The sequence below is a fragment of the Syngnathoides biaculeatus genome, chromosome 16 (assembly GCF_019802595.1).
Source record: "Syngnathoides biaculeatus isolate LvHL_M chromosome 16, ASM1980259v1, whole genome shotgun sequence".
Lineage (NCBI taxonomy): Eukaryota > Metazoa > Chordata > Actinopteri > Syngnathiformes > Syngnathidae > Syngnathoides > Syngnathoides biaculeatus.
Window position 1 is genome coordinate 8,930,005 of NC_084655.1, and position 18,771 is coordinate 8,948,775.

An 18,771-nucleotide genomic window follows, 5' to 3' on the forward strand; every position below is an offset into this window, starting at 1 on the left:
GTATACTTAGAATGTTATTTGTCTTCTATAATAAGACAGTTTAGTGCACTAGCAGAATGACTCTTTTTCCAAGTAGATCATAGTCGATTGATACAACCATCTTGATGATGAAGCTGTTTAAGCATTTATTCCATGTCAAAGGATATTCAGTTTAATCCATGTACAAGTACATTGACTTTTAGTGTGGTACAGGTGCCACTAGTGTGGCACAGAGGTTTAAACACGTACTTTTTAAAAATAATAATAATTATTTCATCTAATATATTTACTATTAGGGTGTTGACAATCAAAGTTTTTGATGACCACCAGTCTATTTGGTTATAGTAATGTAATGGTGGTACTTGAAGCATTGCGGTTTTTTTTTCTTTTTAGGTGGCACTTGGTCTAACTAAAATGTCTGAGAGCCTCTGTACTAGTATGCTTTTTGACTCTATTTCTCCTGTATTAGTAGCGCACACAGTTGTCACCTCGTGCAGTTTTGTCACACTAGTAACATGTAGTTGTCCAAGTTCTCCTACGGCATAAAAAGAGTGTATTGGTACATGAACCTTAAACTGGATGGATGCAGAATACATGCTCAAACGGCTTGGAGTGGATAATAATGGAAAAAAAAAAAAAACATCGCTATGTTTTTTTACTCGTGAGCTGAATTGTCTAACTTGTGAGTACATAAAGTGTACTGGTACATGCTACTCCAGAATAGGCATCCATTGCTTATCACAGAACAGTGTTTTTTTTTTTCCTGTTTTCTGGGGACCGAGGTCTTGTACTCCTTTCCAAATTTTGTTCCCAGCGAACCACAAGATGAAATACGGCTTGACACGCAGCCGAACGGGAAATTTTGTATTGCGGACGGACTCCGCTGTGACCGCAGCTTCGATAGTCCAGCTATTGTTGACGCGCGTCGACGGAACGATTCAACCCGTTTTACTATTGACTGTTTTCTAGTTTTAAACGGCGGTTCGGTGCGTCCGGCTCGGTGCTCCCGGTGCTCTTCGTCTGTTTGTTGTCGAGTGTCGACTGACACAAAACGGCTGCGGGAGGCGGGGGGAGTCTTCTGTTTGGCGCTCCCAAATGTCGATTTTTATTCGTCGGAAGAGGAGACGATAACCGTGACCGAACACGTTCCCTTTAAAGCAGAAAGGACGCAGCGGGACAAGACGAGATTAAAAAAAAAGGGAAAGGAAGAAGAACGGCGAGGGAGGGAGGGCGAGAGGGACGAAAAAAAGAGAAAAGTGATATCCCGGCCATTCAAACACCGAGGCGCAGCCAGGGACCGTGGCCGACCGGGAGCTTCTTAGTCTGGGGAGGAGCGCTACGCAAGGCCGAGGCTTGGAATCCCTGCGAAGGCCTCTTGGGGAGATCTCGCTGATAAATGACTGCTGGCTATCATTAGCACGTTTACATCATACATGATCATATCCATCCTCCTCTCCATTACTTTATGGCTACTTTGCATGCGGCATTTTATGACAGCAGACATAAACAAATTGCAGAAAAGGTACAATTGGACCAGCCTCCGTATTGTCGCATCTAAATTTATCTTGTTTGCAACAAGAAGTGCGATTTCGGCAAACATCGTACAGCCGTTATAGATTATTATTATTTTTTTAAATATATATTTTTTTTAGTTCTGAGTTGCGACTGAGCGACCGAGTGTTTATCTATTCCCTCCCCGGTTGAGGAAGCCTCCAGTGGCCTGCCCGGCTGCTTGCTGCCGCTTGCACCATGGACACTTCATGGAGCAATTTCCTCTTTCAGGTGAGAGCAAAGTTCTTTTGTTTCACTTTCGATTTTGCGGGGTGGGTGGTGTGGGAGGGGGGTCACGCAGGGGTCAGGGTCTGCCCCCCCCCTTTTTTTTTTTGCATCCAGGTGCCTTCTGCGTGGTGGTGGTTGGTAGTAGGGGGGGGGGGGGGCGTCATGCCAAACCCTTTTTGGTACAACTGACAGTTACGTGAAATCAATGTTTACATGGAGTTTTGGCAGTATATTATAAATATGCAAATCACTTCAATAGAGACACCACACAATGTAAATGTTTAAAAAGGTAATGTTGCTTGATATATTATTTATTGATCTAGAAATGGGTTTATACACTAATATACACAGAGACAAGCAGATTCGAAGCAGCCCATTGTACAGTGTAAAGTAAAAAACATTTACAACAAATGACAGATAAGACTAGAATTATGGTATAAGTCATCACAGTGCACAATATATATGTAATATTAAGATGATTCCTTCAATGACACTCTAAATTGAGGTTAATGTATAGTAAAGACTGACAAAAGTGGTACAGATCAATAATTTTAAAAAATGGTGGAAAAGCTAAAAAAAATTCAGTTCTCATACATTATTTTGAGTCATTGGGGAGTACTTTTTAGAGGGCAAAATTTCTGCAACAAGATAATCTAGTTTCTATAGATGGTGAATTTCGGGTATTTGTGCAATAATGCAGTGTTTATCTTAATAACGTAAAGTTGAACTACAGTGTTTTTAGATTTATGTAAATAAATGTGGCGGTACAGTGGGTCAGCTAGAAAGCCGTGGCCTCACAGTTCTGAGTTCCCGAGTTCAATCTCGGACCAGCCTGCGTGGAGTTTGCATGTTCTCCGTGTGCCTGCGTGAGTTTTCTCCAGGGACTCCGGTTTCCTCCCACATCCCAAAAAACATGCAACATTAATTGGACACTCTAAATTGCCCCTAGGTTTTATTGTGAGCGTGGCTGTTTGTGTCTATGTACTCTGCCTCTTGCCCGTTGACAGCTGGGATAAGGTCCAGCACTCCTGTGACCCTCATGAGGATAACCGGCTAAGAAAATGGACGGATGTAAACAGATGTTTCATGTAGTCTGCATATTTGATGTATTATGGTGCTCCATTTTATCGATAAATATTACTGTGAATATTATTACTTTGATCACCATATACATGCAATGTCTCAATCTGTCTGGCACTGTCCGTCTGTCCGTCCATTTGTCCATCCATCTACCTGCTGTATCTAACAATGTCCATTGGGTGACTCTAGACACCAGCAACTCCAGGCCAGCAGGAGGCTCCCTTGCAGGCGGAGCTCCTGCCCGAGTTGAGTGGCTCGGCGGAAAGTCCCTTGGGCGAGCACCTGGTGACGCCGCCGTCCACCGTGGACACCGCCGCCCTCAGTGAGGAGCCACTTCCTGGTGAGGGTCTCATAGGGGGCAAAATTGTGGGCCCCTAAAAATGTGCAGTGCTTGTTGTTGTTGTTGTTGTACCCCAATGTACAAGTTTTATGGGTTCCAAGTTGTTGCTTGTTTTCACTTTGTGTTGCAAGACAAAATTTGAGTTTCAGATACGCTGCCGCTTGGGTGAATTAGTCAACAATGTGTACCATTTAAGTAGTTATGCCCTCACATGGGGGGACAAACAGCCTTTTCTTGAAATCTGACGGAGAAGCAAAACCTGTAAACACAAAGAGCGCACTGTGACATAATAAGGAATCAAAAATGCATTCTCAAAATTAAAAAAAATGTTCAACCAATCTTTACTCATTTCATTTAATCAAAGTTAGGTCACTAATATACACTATATTGCCAAAAGTATTCGCTCACCCATCCAAATAATTAGAATCAGGTGTTCCAGTCATTGTTACATACAATCAAAGACCTCGGCACGCAGACTGTTTTACAAACATTTGCGAAAGAATGTGTTGCTATCAAGAGCTCAGTGAATTCCAGCATGGAACTGTGGTATAGGATGCTACCTGTGCAACAAGTCTTGTCGTGAAACTCGCTTGCTCTGAAATATTCCACAATCAATTGTCAGCTGTATTATAAACATGTGGAAGCTTTTGGGAAGGACACCTACTTTGCCATGAATTGGTAGTCAACGTAAACTGACGGAGCAGAGTCAGTGGATGCAAGGGCGCATAGTGCAAAGTGGTCGACGGCTCTCTGCTGACCTCCGAACTTCACATGGCCTTCAGATTAGCTCAAGAACAGTGTGTGGAGAGCTTTATGGAAGTAGCTGCATCCAAGCCAAACATCACCAAGTGCAATGCAAAGCGTCCGATGCAGTGGTGTAAAGCACGCTGTCACTGGGCTCTTGAGGAGTGGAGACGTTTCTCCGGAGTGACGTATCATGATTCTTTCATTGGGAAATCTGATTGACGGGTCTGGGTTTGGTGTTAAACAGGAGAATGATAGTTGTCTGACTGGATTGTGCCATGTGTAAAGTTTAGTGGATGGAGGTGGATTCAGTTATGAAGTATTTTTTCCCGCCGCTGGACTTGACATCTTAATTCCCGTGAACAGAACTCTGAATGCTGCAGCAAAACAATAGATTTTGGACAATTCCACATTTGGAGCTGGTCCCTTCTTCTTCCAACATGACTGTGCATCAACCAAGGTCCATAAAGACATGCTTGACAGTGTCTGGTGTGAATAAACCTGACTGACCTGCACAGAGTCCTGACTTTAACCCAATAGAACACCGTTGGGATAAATTAAATCAGTGTCTAAAAGCCAGGCCATTGCATGCAACATCAGGGTTTGAGGTCACAAATGCTCTTCTGGAATACTGAAAAAAATACTGCAAACGCACTTCTCAACACTGTAGACAGCCTTCCCTGGAGAGTTGAAGCTGTTATAGCTGCAATGGGTGGACTGTTGTCATTAGGAATGGGATGTCACCTAAATTCCTATTAGTCAAGGTAGTTATGCAAATACTTTTATAATATAGTTTATAATGTAAAATATTGTAGACAGATAGCAGAAATGAGCATTGATATCACAATGATTTTGCTATTTCAACTGGTACTTTAACACACACAGTAACAACACGTACAGAGCATACAACAATACTGGTGGTATAGATTCTCCCTTCTCTGTGGAAACTATAACTGAAGGTGAGTAGGATACCTTCTGTGCCTCTTCTTCTTGCCCTTAACTACAATAGATCACTTCCAATAGAGCTCAATACTGCCCGATAACTTGTGGCACAACATCGTATGACACTGAAGGTACAAAACAAAATTTGGATTCAGTTGTACATACGATTAAAACCCACAAAAAGACAATATCTTAATCTGCAACATAGCAAAGGTCATGAATGATGAGGAATGTACATTTTTTGGGGAACCCTTTACGTATGCGCAGTGAAGAAAATAAGTATTTGAACACCAGGCTATATTGAAAGTTCTCCCACTTAGAAATCATGGAGGGATCTGAAATTTTCATCGTAGGTGCATGTCCACTGTGAGAGATAATCTGAAAAAAAATGCAGAAATCACAATGTATGATTTTTTTTTTTTTTTTAACGATTTGTTTGATATAGCTGCAAATAAGTATTTGAACACCTGTCTATCAGCTAGAATTCTGGCCCTCAAAGACCTGTTAGTCCGCCTTTAAAAGTCCACCTCCAGTCCATGTATTATCCTGAATCAGATGCACCTACGTGAGGTCGTTAGCTGCGACACCTGTCCACCCTATACAATAAGTAAGACTCAAACTTGTAACATGGCCAAGACCAAAGACACCAGAGACAAAATTGTACAACGCCACACGGCTGGAAAGTGCTACGGAGAAATTGCCAAGCAGCTTGGTGAAAAAAGGTCCACTGTTGGAGCAATCATTAGAAAATGAAAGAAGCTAAACATGACGGTCAATCTCAATCGGAGTGGAGCCCCATGCAAGATATCACCTCGTGGGGTCTCAATGATCCTTAGAAAGGTGAGGAATCAGCCCAGGACTACACGACAGGACTTGGTCAATGACCTGAAAGGAGCTGGGACCACGGTTTCCAAGGTGTCTGTTAGTAATACATTAAGACGTCATGGTTTAAAATCTTACGTGGCACAGAAGGTTCCCCTGCTTAAACCAGCACACGTCAAGGCCCGTCTTAAGTTTGCCAATGGCCATTTGGATGATACAGAGGAGTCATGGGAGATAATTTTGTGGTCAGATGAGAGCAAAATGGAATTTTTTGGTCATAATTCCACTAACCGTATTTGGAGGAAGACGAATGATGAGTTCCATCCCAAGAACACCATCCCTACTGTGAACCTTGGGGGTGGTAGCATCATGCATCCCATCCGTCATGGGACAGGACGACGGCATTGTATTAAGGAGAGGATGACCGCGGCCATGTATTGTGAGATTTTGGGGAACAATCTCTTTCCCTCAGTCAGAGCATTAAAGATGGCTCGTCGCTGGGTCTTTCAACATGACAATGACCCGAAGCACATAGCCAGGAAAACCAAGGAGTGGCTCCGTAGGAAGGATATCAAGGTTCTGGTGTGGCCTAGCCAGTCTCCAGACCTAAACCCAATAGAAAATCTTTGGAGGGAGCTGAAACTTTGTGTTTCTCAGAGACAGCCCAGAAACCTGTCTGATCTAGAGAAGATCTGTGTGGAGGAATGTGCCTAAATCCCTCCTGCATTGTGGACAAACTTGGTGAACGACTACAGGAACCGTTTGACCTCTGTAATTGACCCCGCCGTAGAAATTGCGTGGGCTGCGTCGCTGACCAATCAGAGGCCAGAGATGTGCCTAAACCACGCCCCTTGTTGTCGTCCACCATAACCTCAGACAAAGTCGCATGGTTCAGTAGAGCTTTTGTTTGCGTTTTATCACGTCTTGGGAATCCTTAACAATAGATATGGTTAAGAGGTGTAGACACGGCCTTTGTAATAGTGACGACAGGTATCCTGATAGGCTAGTTGGTGGAGTTCAATTTGTGCCCTTTCCAAAACCGAAGACAGAGTACGAAAAAGTAAAAATAAAGTAAAAATAAAAATAGGAAACTGTCAATAACGAATTCGTCTTTGGGTTATAATATATTGTATTATGTGGCTTCTCGGTCTTCCTCTGCCTCCGGAAAGATCTCGCGCTAATATGTGGTTTCTCCGTCGATATGCATGGAAATACCATTGAAATACCCCTCGCTGAAATACTGCTGTCTGCTCTTCAACGATATTTCACTATTCAGTAAGAATGCGAGTGAAAAATCAGCGGGTAAATCGGACAATTTCACTCTCAACTTTTCTTCCTGCGACGCCATTTTCTTTAATGTTTGTCTGAGGTTAGCAACAGTGGGGTGACGTGACTTCAGGAGGCGTGATTAAGTGCCCTGTACGGAGGGGTCAATTGCAGACAAAGGCTACTGTACCAAATATTAACATTGGTTTTCTCAGGTGTTCAAATACTTATGTGCAGCTGTATCACACAAATAAATTGTTAAAAAAATCATACATTGTGATTTCTGGATTTTTCTTTTTAGATTGTCTCTCTTACAGTGGACATGCACCTATGATGAAAATTTCAGACCCCTCCATAAGTGGGAGAACTTGCAATATAGCAGAGTGTTCAAATACTTATTTTCTTCACTGTATGTGATAAATACCGTATCACCCCTGTATTTATTATTCCCCCTCTCTCCGCGACTAGTGAAAGCGTTGCCAACCAAAGCGCCACGCCCTGCTCACATCTGCGCCACATGCAACAAGGAATTCAAGAACAGCTACAACTTGCGACGCCACCAGTCGGTGCACACGGGCATCAAGATGAAGGACCGTGCTGCCCGTGAGAAAGAGGAGGCTGGCGGCAAGGTTCTCCCCAAACAGAGCATCCCCCTCTCCCTCCTTCAGCTGGCCCTGCCGCCACAGCAACTACCCCAGCTCCCACCAGAGCACACATCTCCTGACCCCCTGGACAGTCTTCCCCAGCCTGGCCAGCAGGTGTCAGTGTCCGTCGCCCCGGTGACCATCACCATGACGATGCCACCTCCGCAGCCCATCCAGTCTTCGACGGTTGTGGTGGTCAGCGCCGTGGAGCAGGTGGGGGCCCTTGACCGATTAGGTGTTGATGCCAGCTTAGCACGTTTGTTTCTACTTTTAGCAACCTTTTCGACAACCCTCCTTGTAGAAAAAAGAAGGATAGTAAATTTAGGTACTTTATAAATTTGAGTGAAACTTTTTAAAATTTTTGACTGAATGCTCACATTTTCCATCTAAATGACTTGTGTTTACAAATAATGCAAAGACAATTTTTTTAAAGCTTTTTTTCCATTGTCTTGACTTTTGAAAAGTGACACATCCTAATGTGTACAACTTTCTCTGTAAAGATTCTACACAGTCACAGAAGCACACATACAAGCAGCTGAAATAAGTATTTAATACATCATAATTTTTCTCGCGGTTCGATGGTGCAGCTATAGACCATTGGCCTCACAGTTTTCAGGACCGTGGCTCAAACCCTGGCCCCGCCTGTGTGGGTTTCCATTTTCTACCCATGCCTGCATGTTTTTTTCCAGATACTTCAGATTCCTCCCACATCCCAAAAACCATGTATTAATTAGAGACTCTAAATTGCCCCTAGGTGTGACTGTGAGTGCAACATTTGTCTGTCTCCATGTGCCCTATGATTGGCTGGCAACCAGTTCTTGTCCATTAACCGCTGGGATAGGCTCTGGCACTCCCACGACCCTTGTGAGGATAAGCGGCTCAGACAGTGGATGGATAATTTTTCTCAAACATATTTCCCAAGGTGCTACTGAGGGGAAAAAATTTTATCAGACAATCCAAATCATGCATGCATGCAAAAAATTGTAGAACAAACAACCTCAGAAATTAAGTTTAAGTTAAATTCAGATAAGTGGAATTACAGAGGGAGGCACGATTGAACATGCCAGCTGGAATTTTTTTATTACTTTGTACAAAAGCCTTCGTTTGCAATGACCGGTTGAAGGCGCCCTGTGTATGGAGAAATTAGTCTCTTGCATTGCTCGGTTGTGATTTTTGGTCCATTGCCGAACACTGTCTTCAGAACTTGAATGTTCTGTGAAGTTCTTTTATGCACCTTGAGTTTCATTTCTTACCATAGATTTTGGATTGGCTGGGCAGTTTTAGTAATTGTATTTATTTTTTTTTTTTTCATTCAAACCAATAGTTTACTTTGCATTATGCTCTGGATCATTGTCCTGCTGAAATATCCACCCTTGTTTCATTTTTATCATCCTTGTTGATGGTATCAGATTTTTCTTAAGAATGTTTTGTTACATTTGCCCATTCATCCTTCCTTCAATAATGTGAAGTTTACCAGTACCATTTGGTGAAAAGCAGGCCCACTCCATCATGTTCCCACCTCCAACCTTCATTGCTTGTATGGTATTTTTCTTGTGCGATTTGCAGTGCCACTTCTCTTCCAAATGTGGTGTGAATTATGGCATCAAACAGTTAAATTTTGCTCCAAGATAACCAGATCCTATTTTCCCAGTATTTAACTGCCTTGTTCAAATCTTTCTTCAGCAAGGTTTAAATGAGGTTTGACATGCATTTTTTTCAGCGATGGGGTTTTGTGTGGTGAGCATGCATACAGACCATGGCGGCGGAGTATATTACTCACCGTTTTACTTGTGACAACAGTACCTGCTAATATCAGGTCTTTATGAAGCTCTCCATAGGGGGTCCTTTGCCCTTGGACAACTTTTGTGATTATTCATTGGACAAGGGGCTGGATTGCTGTTGGATTATTGTTGAATTTTAGTTGTTGTTATGGGTTTCCTTTTTGCACCTCCTGTTTTTACATGTTCAATATTTTTCCCCCTGTAATTCCACCTTTTTACACACAACTAAGTTTCCAAGCTTATGTTTTTTACTTTCTTTCAATGTATAGAATAACTGGATTGTTCCCAACTTCTGGTGATAATTTCAGGTTATTTGCAACTTTGGAAGGAAGTACTTTGGTGACGTGTTAAATGCTTATTTCAGCCACTGTCAGAGCGTTGTCTTTCTGCAAAAGTGCATTGTGAGTTGCATCATTAACTGTACTTGTTTTCCTTTTCCTTTCGGCTTGTCCCATTAGGGCTCGCTACAGCGCGTCATCTTTTTCCATCTAAACCTATCTTGTGCATCTTCCTCTCTAACACCCACCGTCCTCATGTCCTCCCTCACCATATCCATCAACCTGAGAGAGATAGTCTTAAACAAAAAATCCAGAAATCACAATGTGTGATTTTTTTTTTTTTTAACAATTTATTTTGTGATAGAGCTGCAAATAAGTATTTGAACACCTGAGAATACCAATGTTAATATTTGGTATAGCAGCCTTTGTTTGCAATTACAGAGGTCAAACGTTTCCTGTAGTTGTTCACCAGGTTTGCACACACTGCAGGAGGGATTTTGGCTCACTCCTCCACACAGATCTTCTCTAGATCAGACAGGTCTCTGGGCTGTCGCTGAGAAACACTGACTTTCAGCTCCCTCCAAAGATTTTCTATTGGGTTTGGGTCTGGAGACTGGCTAGGCCACACCATATCATTCCTACGGAGCCACTCCTTGGTTTTCCTGGCTTTGTGCTTCGGGTCATTGTCATGGTGAAAGACCCAGCCACGACCCATCTTCAATGCTCTGACTGAGGGAAAGAGGTTGTTCCCCAAAATCCCACAATACATGACTGTAGTCATCCTCTTCTTAATACAGTGCCGTCGTCCTGTCTCATGTGTAGAAAAACACCCCAAGACATGATGCTACCACCCCATTCGTCACAATAGGGATGGTGTTCTTGGAATGAACCTCATCATTCCTCTTCCTCCAAACACGGCTAGTGGAACTATGACCAAAAACTTCCATTTTGGTCTCATCTAACCACAAAACTCTCTCCCATGACTCCTCTGTATCATCCAAATGGTCATTGGCAAACTTAAAACGGGCCTTGACATGTGCTAGTTTAAGTGGGGGAACCTTCCGCACCATGCATGATTTCAAACCATAATGTCCTAGTGTATTACCAACAGTCACCTTGGAAACGGTGGTCCCAGCTCTTTTCAGGTCATTGACCAAGTCCTGTCGTGTTGTCCTGGGCTGATTCCTCACCTTTCTAAGGATCATTGAGACCCCACGAGGTGAGGCTCCACTCCGATTGAGATTGACCGTCATGTTTAGTGTCTTCCATTTTCTAATGATTGCTCCAACAGTGGACCTTTTTTCACCAAGCTGCTTGGCAATTTCTCCATAACCCTTTCCAGCCGTGTGGAGTTGTACAATTTTGTCTATGGTGTCTTTGGACAGCTCTTTGGTCTTGGCCATGTTACATGTTTGAGTCTCACTGATTGGATGGGGTGGACAGGTGTCTTTACCGCAGCTAACGACCTCACACAGGTGCATCTGATTCAGGATAATACATGGACTGGAGGTGGACTTTTAAAGGCGGACTAACAGGTCTTTGAGGGTCAGAATTCTCGCTGATAGACAGGTGTTCAAATACTTATTTGCAGCTGTATCACACAACTGAATCATTAAAAAAAATCATACAACTGAATCATTAAAAAAAATCATACATTCTGATTTCTGGATTATTATCAGTGGACATGCACCTACGATGAAAATTTCAGACATCTCCATGATTTCTTAGTGGGATAACTTGCAATATAGCAGGGTGTTCAAATGCTTATTTTCTTCACTGTAGAAACAGTATGAAAAAACTGCAATTCTTCTTAGTTGCAGAAACTGATAGATGAATCATTGAGGCAGATTCTTCAACTTGTCCAAATCCTCAGATTTTAGCCTCACAGTAGTAAACATTTTGAGATTTTTTTACTCCTCCATGAAAGCAGACTAATGACCTTTGTACCTTTTCCAAAATAAGGCATTTTCAAACATCTGCTTTTATTTAGGAAAAAAAAATGAGCAATACCCCCCTGAAAATGAAAATGACTAGCCACCCTTCTGCCTTCACCCTGCAGAATTCCAGCCCTGCTGCTGCCACCCCTCCCAACCCTGGCAGCACCAACCAGCAGGTGCGCAAAAACCACGCGTGTGAAGCATGTGGGAAGGCCTTCCGCGACGTCTACCATCTCAACCGACACCGGCTGTCACACTCGGATGAGAAGCCCTACTCGTGTCCCGTCTGTCAGCAGCGCTTCAAGAGGAAAGACCGCATGAGCTATCACGTGCGCTCGCACCAGGGTGGCGTCGAGAAGCCCTACGTGTGCCCGCATTGTGCCAAGGCTTTCTCACGGTATGTCCATACACCGTCTGGCCTTGGGTATGTTCCGTGTAGTACTACCCTCTCCAAAACTTTGTGCTAAAATGGGCCAACGCAGTCCTCATAACTTGATGACTTACAGAATGTAAGTAAATACTGTACATTGTTGTAAATACAATGATTTATTACAGCCCCCCCTGCCCCTTTGCAGTAACAAACTATTTAAACAGAAAGTAAAGCACAACATCGTACTGCACTGAAGGTGTGTGACTCAAAATTTGAAAAACATAACAAAACAACGATCGACAATATTGCAGGGGCACAAATGAAGAACCATGATATAGCAGGGGTTCACTGGATTAGTCTTGATCATTGTCTGGTGTTTGCTTTGTTCCAGCCCAGACCACCTCAACAGTCACGTGCGTCAGGTACACTCCACTGAGAGACCCTTCAAGTGCACGGTAACGCTGCCCACAACCTTTTGAAGGTGCCTGGCCGACCATTGAGTTAAAGCCAATTGTCTTTGTGGTCTTTTTTTTGTCTTTCCCACAGACTTGTACATCAGCATTCGCCACACGGGACCGCCTGCGGGCGCATCTGATCCGCCACGAGGAGAAAGTGCCATGTCACATCTGCGGGAAACTTCTGTCAGCGGCGTACATCACAGACCACATGCGGGTCCACAACCAATCGCAGCACCACGCATGCCACCTCTGCAACCGTAGTAAGAGACAAACACTTGCACACAATTTATTCAAATCGAACATCTCTCATATACAGCGGTACCTTGATTTAGGAGTTCCCCAATTTTCCCAGTTTCAATCCATCAATTAATCTTTCACTTTGCTTTGTGTTGTGACCCCAAAATTGAGCTTGGAGTGAGATTCAGATACACCACTTCTTCAGTGAAGTAAAAAATATAATCCATGACACATGATTATTTTAATCTACAACACACGATCATGTTACAGGTACATGTACAATGGTTGCCAGTCAGTGACCTGGTAATTATGGTTACAGAGTGGGAGGTGGGTATTTACACTTCTGTTGACTCAACTACTGGGGACTTTGGGTGTTGGGCACCCGGTAGATGCTCCCCGCCCCTCCCCACCTTCCTACCCCCTTTCTTGGCCGCTCGACTGCCAATTCTTCTAACAGGCACTTAACATGGACTCGCTTTTAGCGGGCTGTGACCTTTTTCAGGTGCAAGCTGACTCTTGCATTGGGCCCTGTTGGCGGCTGGGGCCCCCATAATCTCTGGTGATGGCAAGGCCGTTGCTCTGCACTAGATGGGGGGTGGGTGCCAGTGGTTTAGTACCCATGCCCCTCCCTTTTGGACTGGTTATGTCCAGAGGAGTGGGTGGCAACCCCCTGGCAGGGGTCTCTGTGGGATAGGCTCACTGGCTTGGCCCCCACTTTAGAGTAGAGGGGCCTGAACCCACCCTGAATATGCCATCACAGAAACTCTGTACGGCAGTTTATTTTCAGGTGAAGGAAAAGCATCTGATCTTTCTTGCAGTAGGTGCCGTTCTTACTGAATATTGTCACAAAACACAGTATTCTCTGGTACTTAAAAGAGCACGCTAAGTGAACTAAATCAACTGGCTATATGGGAAAAATGCTGTTTTGGGACCTGTCACAGATTAGGGTATTTCAACTAATTTCAAAGAGGAAACTTGATTTGATGTACAGTACAAAATTACAAGCTTAGTCATGGACTGAATTAAACTCTTAAGTCAAGGTACAGCTTGATAAATCTCACACATGGTAGACAGTTGCTCTAGTCTTCAACATTTCAGCCAAAGCGTAAAAGAGGTCCAGTTTGACTTGACATTTTTGCCTTACAGGCTTCACTACGTTGACGTACTTGCGGGTCCATGCGCAGAAGCACCATGGCCAGGAATGGAAGGAGAGCGGCGGCGCCCGCGGTGGCTTCGGCGGGGCAGGGCCTGGCGGGGTGCTCCTTTGCCAGCTGTGCGGTGTGCAGTGCAAAACCACCACCCAGCTCCAGGGCCACATGGGTACGCACGCCAATCAGGTGGAGACTGACCCGGAAGGCGCCGGCCCTGTGGGCGAAGCTCCACCCGGCATGGCCGTCGCTGTGTCTGGGGGTGGGGGTGGCAACAGCACGGTGGGGCTGCTGGTGACTGACTGCTCCAGCATCACTGCGCAGACACACAGCTAGCACGAGCAGGGCAGAAGATGGGAAATGGGGTCAGCGTGTTGGGAACACTTGATCACATCATGATGACGCCATGATACTGACATCAATACAAACTATTCGGTCAAAGTGCGATGAGGCTGAGATCCTTCTGGCTGCAATATCTATTATAGTGCTTTATATACACCAGGGATGCCCCCCCCCCGCCCCCCAAGATCTACTTTCCAAGCAGCCAACCACTCGGCAGGGAGCGGGGGCAGTATCGCAGCGAGAGGGGTGGAGCAACCAAGAGACAGACTATTTAAATAGGAAGCCATCTTGCTAGAACAAACCTTTATGTGCACATTCGCAGTGACGTGTCAGAAGAGGCTAGGATTCATCAAACCGCATGTCAATCAATCAACCTGAACGATGGAGGTATTGGCCACACCTCCATCAAGTGACGAGATGGATGATAGGCTGACATCTTTTTTTGTGTGTGTGCATGAGCCGGGGGGTCGAGATCAACCATAATTGCCTTAGAGATCGACAGGTCAATGGCGATCAGAGCATTGGGCACCTTGATCTCCACCATCATGCGGGCTAGAGCACTTTACAGAAGCTCACACATACATTCATCCATCAATGGGCAGCTGGGCCCACTGGAAGCAATTTAGGGTTTAGTGTCTTGCCCAGGGATTTCCACAGTGGACAGTCAGAGCCAGGATTCGAACCCTTCAGTCACTGGGCAACCCACACTACTAAGTGAGCGACAGCCATGTCACTGGGAATCATTGTTAGTCATTCCCTACTGCATAATCACTGGACTGGTAATTTTGTATAGTTGACCTAGATAGTTCCATCCTAAAAATATCCATTTATAGTGGTTAGGGAGTGGGAATGAGTGAATAATTTTGAATAACGTATGATGTTTGTATAGTAAACCATGTAGTTGACACATCAGTGAAACGCCGAAGCATTACATTAAACTCCTCCTGTCACTTCAATTAATGTCAAGCTCAGACAAAGTTACCGGTAGGTCCAATAGATTTTCAGAATACCAACAAGACCCACCACTCATGGTATACACATTCCTAAGGTTGTGCAATTGGGCAATTTGTTCAAATGCGGTGTGTTAATAAAAATAGCAGTGTCGTATTCAATCAGTGAGGTAATCAATTTTGTGACAAACAGAGGTGAATTAGGTGTCCCCTATTTAAGGATGAAGCCAGCACCTGTTGATCATGCATTTCTCCTTGAAAGCCTGAGGAAAATTTGTCATTTATCATGTTGTTCAGATGAACAGTATGCTTTGATTAAAAGTTTGATTGGACAGGGGGAACCTTATCAAGAGTTAGAAAAATTTGCCTTAAGATAAAGAACAAAACCAGAGACACGTGGCAGAAAATGGAAGACAACCATCGATATGGATTGCAGAATAACCAGAATGGCAAAGTCTCAGCGATTGATCAGCTCCAGGATGATCAAAGACAGTCTGGAGTTACCTGTACGTATTGTGACAGAGAGAAGACGTCTCTGCGAAGCTAATCCATTTGCAAGAATCCCCTGCAAAATCCCTCTATGGGGAAAAAAAGCCATGTGAAGAAGAGGCTACAATTTAGCAAAGAATACATCAACTAGACTAAAGACAAAGGGAGGAATAGTTTGTGAACTGATGTAAAATTGTTCTTTTTGAGTCCACGCAGACAGTTTGTGTGACGACCCCCAAAGTCTGAATTCAAGCCCCAGTCCACAATCAAGACAGTAAAGCATTGTGGTGCAAGCATCATGATATGGGCATGTTTCTCCTACTATGATGTTGGGCCCATTTATCGCATACCAGGGATCATGGATCTCTTTGCATGTCAAAATACTTGAAAAGGTCATGTTGCCTTATGCTGAAGAGGAAACAGTTATTTCAACGAGACAATGACCCCACACACACTACTAAACATGCAAAATCTTGGTTCCAAGCCAAAGTTAGTGTCATGGAGTGCCCAGCCATTGCAATCACCATACCTTAATCCAATTGAGAATTTGTGGGGTGTTGGTTTTCTGAGACTCTACTGCACCTACTGGTAACTTGTTTGACATAGCAATAAAAAATACTGTAAATGTAGATTGATCTGATTAGTCACATTGAACTATTATTTTGAACACTGAAAATCTGTCATGCCAGAATTTTTTTTCTACGTAGTGATGTCACTGATGGTGTAGTGGTGCACACGCCTGCCTTTGGTGCGGGGAGCGTGGGATCAATTTCCACTCAGTGATTATGTCAATATCTGCCTTGCGACTGACTAGCGACCAGTTCACGGTGTAGTCCACCTTTTGCTCAAAGCTAGCTGGGATAGTCTCCAGCTTTCCCGTGACCATTGTGAGAATGGGGGGATTGGATAATGACATGACATGACATAGTGACGTCCTCAACTGATCCTTTGTTATGTTCCTCCACATTGACCGATAGGAAGACAGAATGCCCTCTATCATTTCAGAGGTGGACAAAAGTGAAAGGAATGTGCTGTATTGAAATTTTGCAAACATATTTCTCTCACTTTACTAGAGTAGCTTCTACGTTTACTAATCCTTACCATTTTCTCCTTCTGTTTATCGTGAGGTGGCACAGTGGTGACTAGTTAGAGCGTCTGCCTCTCAGTTCTGAGGACCGAGGTTCAAATTCCAGCCTTGGCTCTGTAGAGTTTTTATGTTCTCCCTGTGTGTGCGTGGGTTTTCTCCAGGCACTCCGGTTTCCTCCCACATCTCCAAAACATCCATTAATTGAAGACCCTAGATTGGCATAGCTGTGATATTGAGTGTGAATGGTTGGTTGTTTCCATGTGCCCTCCGATTGGCTGGCAACCAGTTCAGGGTGTACCCCCCCTCCTGGTCGAAGATAGCTGGGATAGCCTCCAGCACGCCCACAACCCTTGTGAGAATAAGCGGCTTAGATAATAGATGGATGTTAATAGGGAAGCTGATGGCAAACGTTAGCTCAAACCTGTGACCTAATGTCAAGGTGTTCACAAATTTACCTCTGTTTGGAGAATAGACAGATAGACAGCCATACTTCCCTCTCTCGCCATCCAGGAACATGTCCAAATTCTCTTTTTTTTTTTTTTTTTTTTTACCCTTTCCGTGCAAAGAATAAACACCTTGACACAAAGTGCTTCCGTTGCTAGGACTGAATGACAGCTGCTTTTGACCTCTGCCCTCATGGACCGCGCTCTCAGCTCATAGCACGCGATGATCAATTGTGGTCTGGTCATTTTCATACTTGTAGTGTGGCTACTCGCCCGGAACAAGCAACACATATTTATAACATGTCTTGTGAGCAACAAAAATAGTTGTGTATTCTGAGCATCCCCTTAATTTCTAGGCGCCAAGATGCTAGAAGATGGTGGAAAAGCACTACATGAAGCTCATAAACACACTCCAACATAGTTTTTTGGCTCTGCGGTAGCGAGAAAGAACCACACAAAGCTCCTCAAGTCACTTCGACATAGTTCCTTGAAACTGTTATTGAAGCACAAAATGAAGGCGGGGTGGCACGTGAGAGTGAATGGTTCGTTGGTGGTTTATATTTGCCCTGCGATTCTCTGCCAATCAGTTCGGGGTGTACCCTGCCTCCTCCCTGAAGATAGCTGGGATAGTCTTCAGCATTCCTGCAATACTTGTGAGGATAAGCGGCTTGGATCATGGATGGATGGATGGATAAAAGAAGTTAATTAACAGTTCCTTGGCATAAAGATTGCGCTGAAGCACTACTTTTACATTGAATAGTTCTTTGGCTTCAAAACAAAAACAGCGACTCTTCAGCGAATAACAGAAGAGTTTTTTATTTTAAAGGTAAATTTCAAATGCGCGATGGAACACAAATACCGTATTTTATTTTCAGACCATGACCCATGAATGTGTCTTATGAAGAAATTCAAACGATACAATGGAAACGTAATTTTGTATAATGCGCAAAGAATCGTAGCATATACAGTACTGTATTTACTTTTCTTGTTACCAACTGTTGTTCGCTACACTGAAGATGCATGGTGGGCTCTAACGAGGGCACGAGATGGAGTGTTTTTATATATGATAGTGGACCTGGGTATTTCCAAAAAACGTCCAGTACAAGTTATTTTGGAGTCAGGAATTACTAAATTATCACTGTTTGAAATCATTCACTCGGAGGGAGTCAAGACGAGAGAATTGATGGGAAGGGATTCCCAACACAAGACATCTCGGCCTCATCGTACTTGACAGAGTGGGGGAAAGCCCCTTAATGACATCATGATGTTATCAAAACCTCCTCATAATTTGGGGGTCCAAGGCCTCATAACGGTTGCACCTTCTCCTTTGAATATCATCGACATTTGTCGCCAACATGTGGCGGGAAAGCCCAGCAAAGGAGACTTGAAGAAGAGAGTAACAAAGACTCTCCAGACTTTGTATATATTCCTGTTTTTATCTGAAAAACATTCCATAGATTCTCAAGTATGCGTGAGATGCTGCTGGGATTCTTCACTGACGTCAGCATGTGCGTGCGTGCGAATGTGTGCAGTTTTTGTATATCAACATTGAATGTGCTCAATGATGAATTTGACCTGTACTTTGTAGCTCCCCCAGTGGTCCACTAATATGGAAGTACGTATATCTGTGCCAGCTTCTTTTGAATTTTCGAGTT

At 43.8% G+C, this 18,771-nt stretch overlaps 1 protein-coding gene across 3 annotated transcripts; it reads left to right on the forward strand.

Annotated features, from left to right (window-relative positions):
• The first annotated feature begins 319 nt into the window (after positions 1–319).
• On the forward strand, positions 320–14,250 carry LOC133514066 (myc-associated zinc finger protein-like). Of its 3 annotated transcripts, XM_061845341.1 has the most exons (9): positions 709–1,501; positions 1,632–1,761; positions 3,028–3,178; positions 7,421–7,809; positions 11,715–11,768; positions 11,889–11,989; positions 12,354–12,417; positions 12,509–12,680; positions 13,804–14,250. In XM_061845341.1, exons 2-9 carry the CDS (start codon positions 1,729–1,731, stop codon positions 14,139–14,141), a joined length of 1,302 nt encoding a protein of 433 aa, XP_061701325.1. In that variant the 5' UTR covers positions 709–1,501; positions 1,632–1,728; the 3' UTR covers positions 14,142–14,250. The 3 variants fall into 3 exon arrangements, with proteins under 3 accessions (XP_061701324.1, XP_061701325.1, XP_061701323.1); XM_061845340.1 differs by lacking the exon at positions 709–1,501 and adding an exon at positions 320–661 and having other exon boundaries at positions 11,715–11,989; XM_061845339.1 differs by having other exon boundaries at positions 11,715–11,989.
• Positions 14,251–18,771: the final 4,521 nt, after the last annotated feature.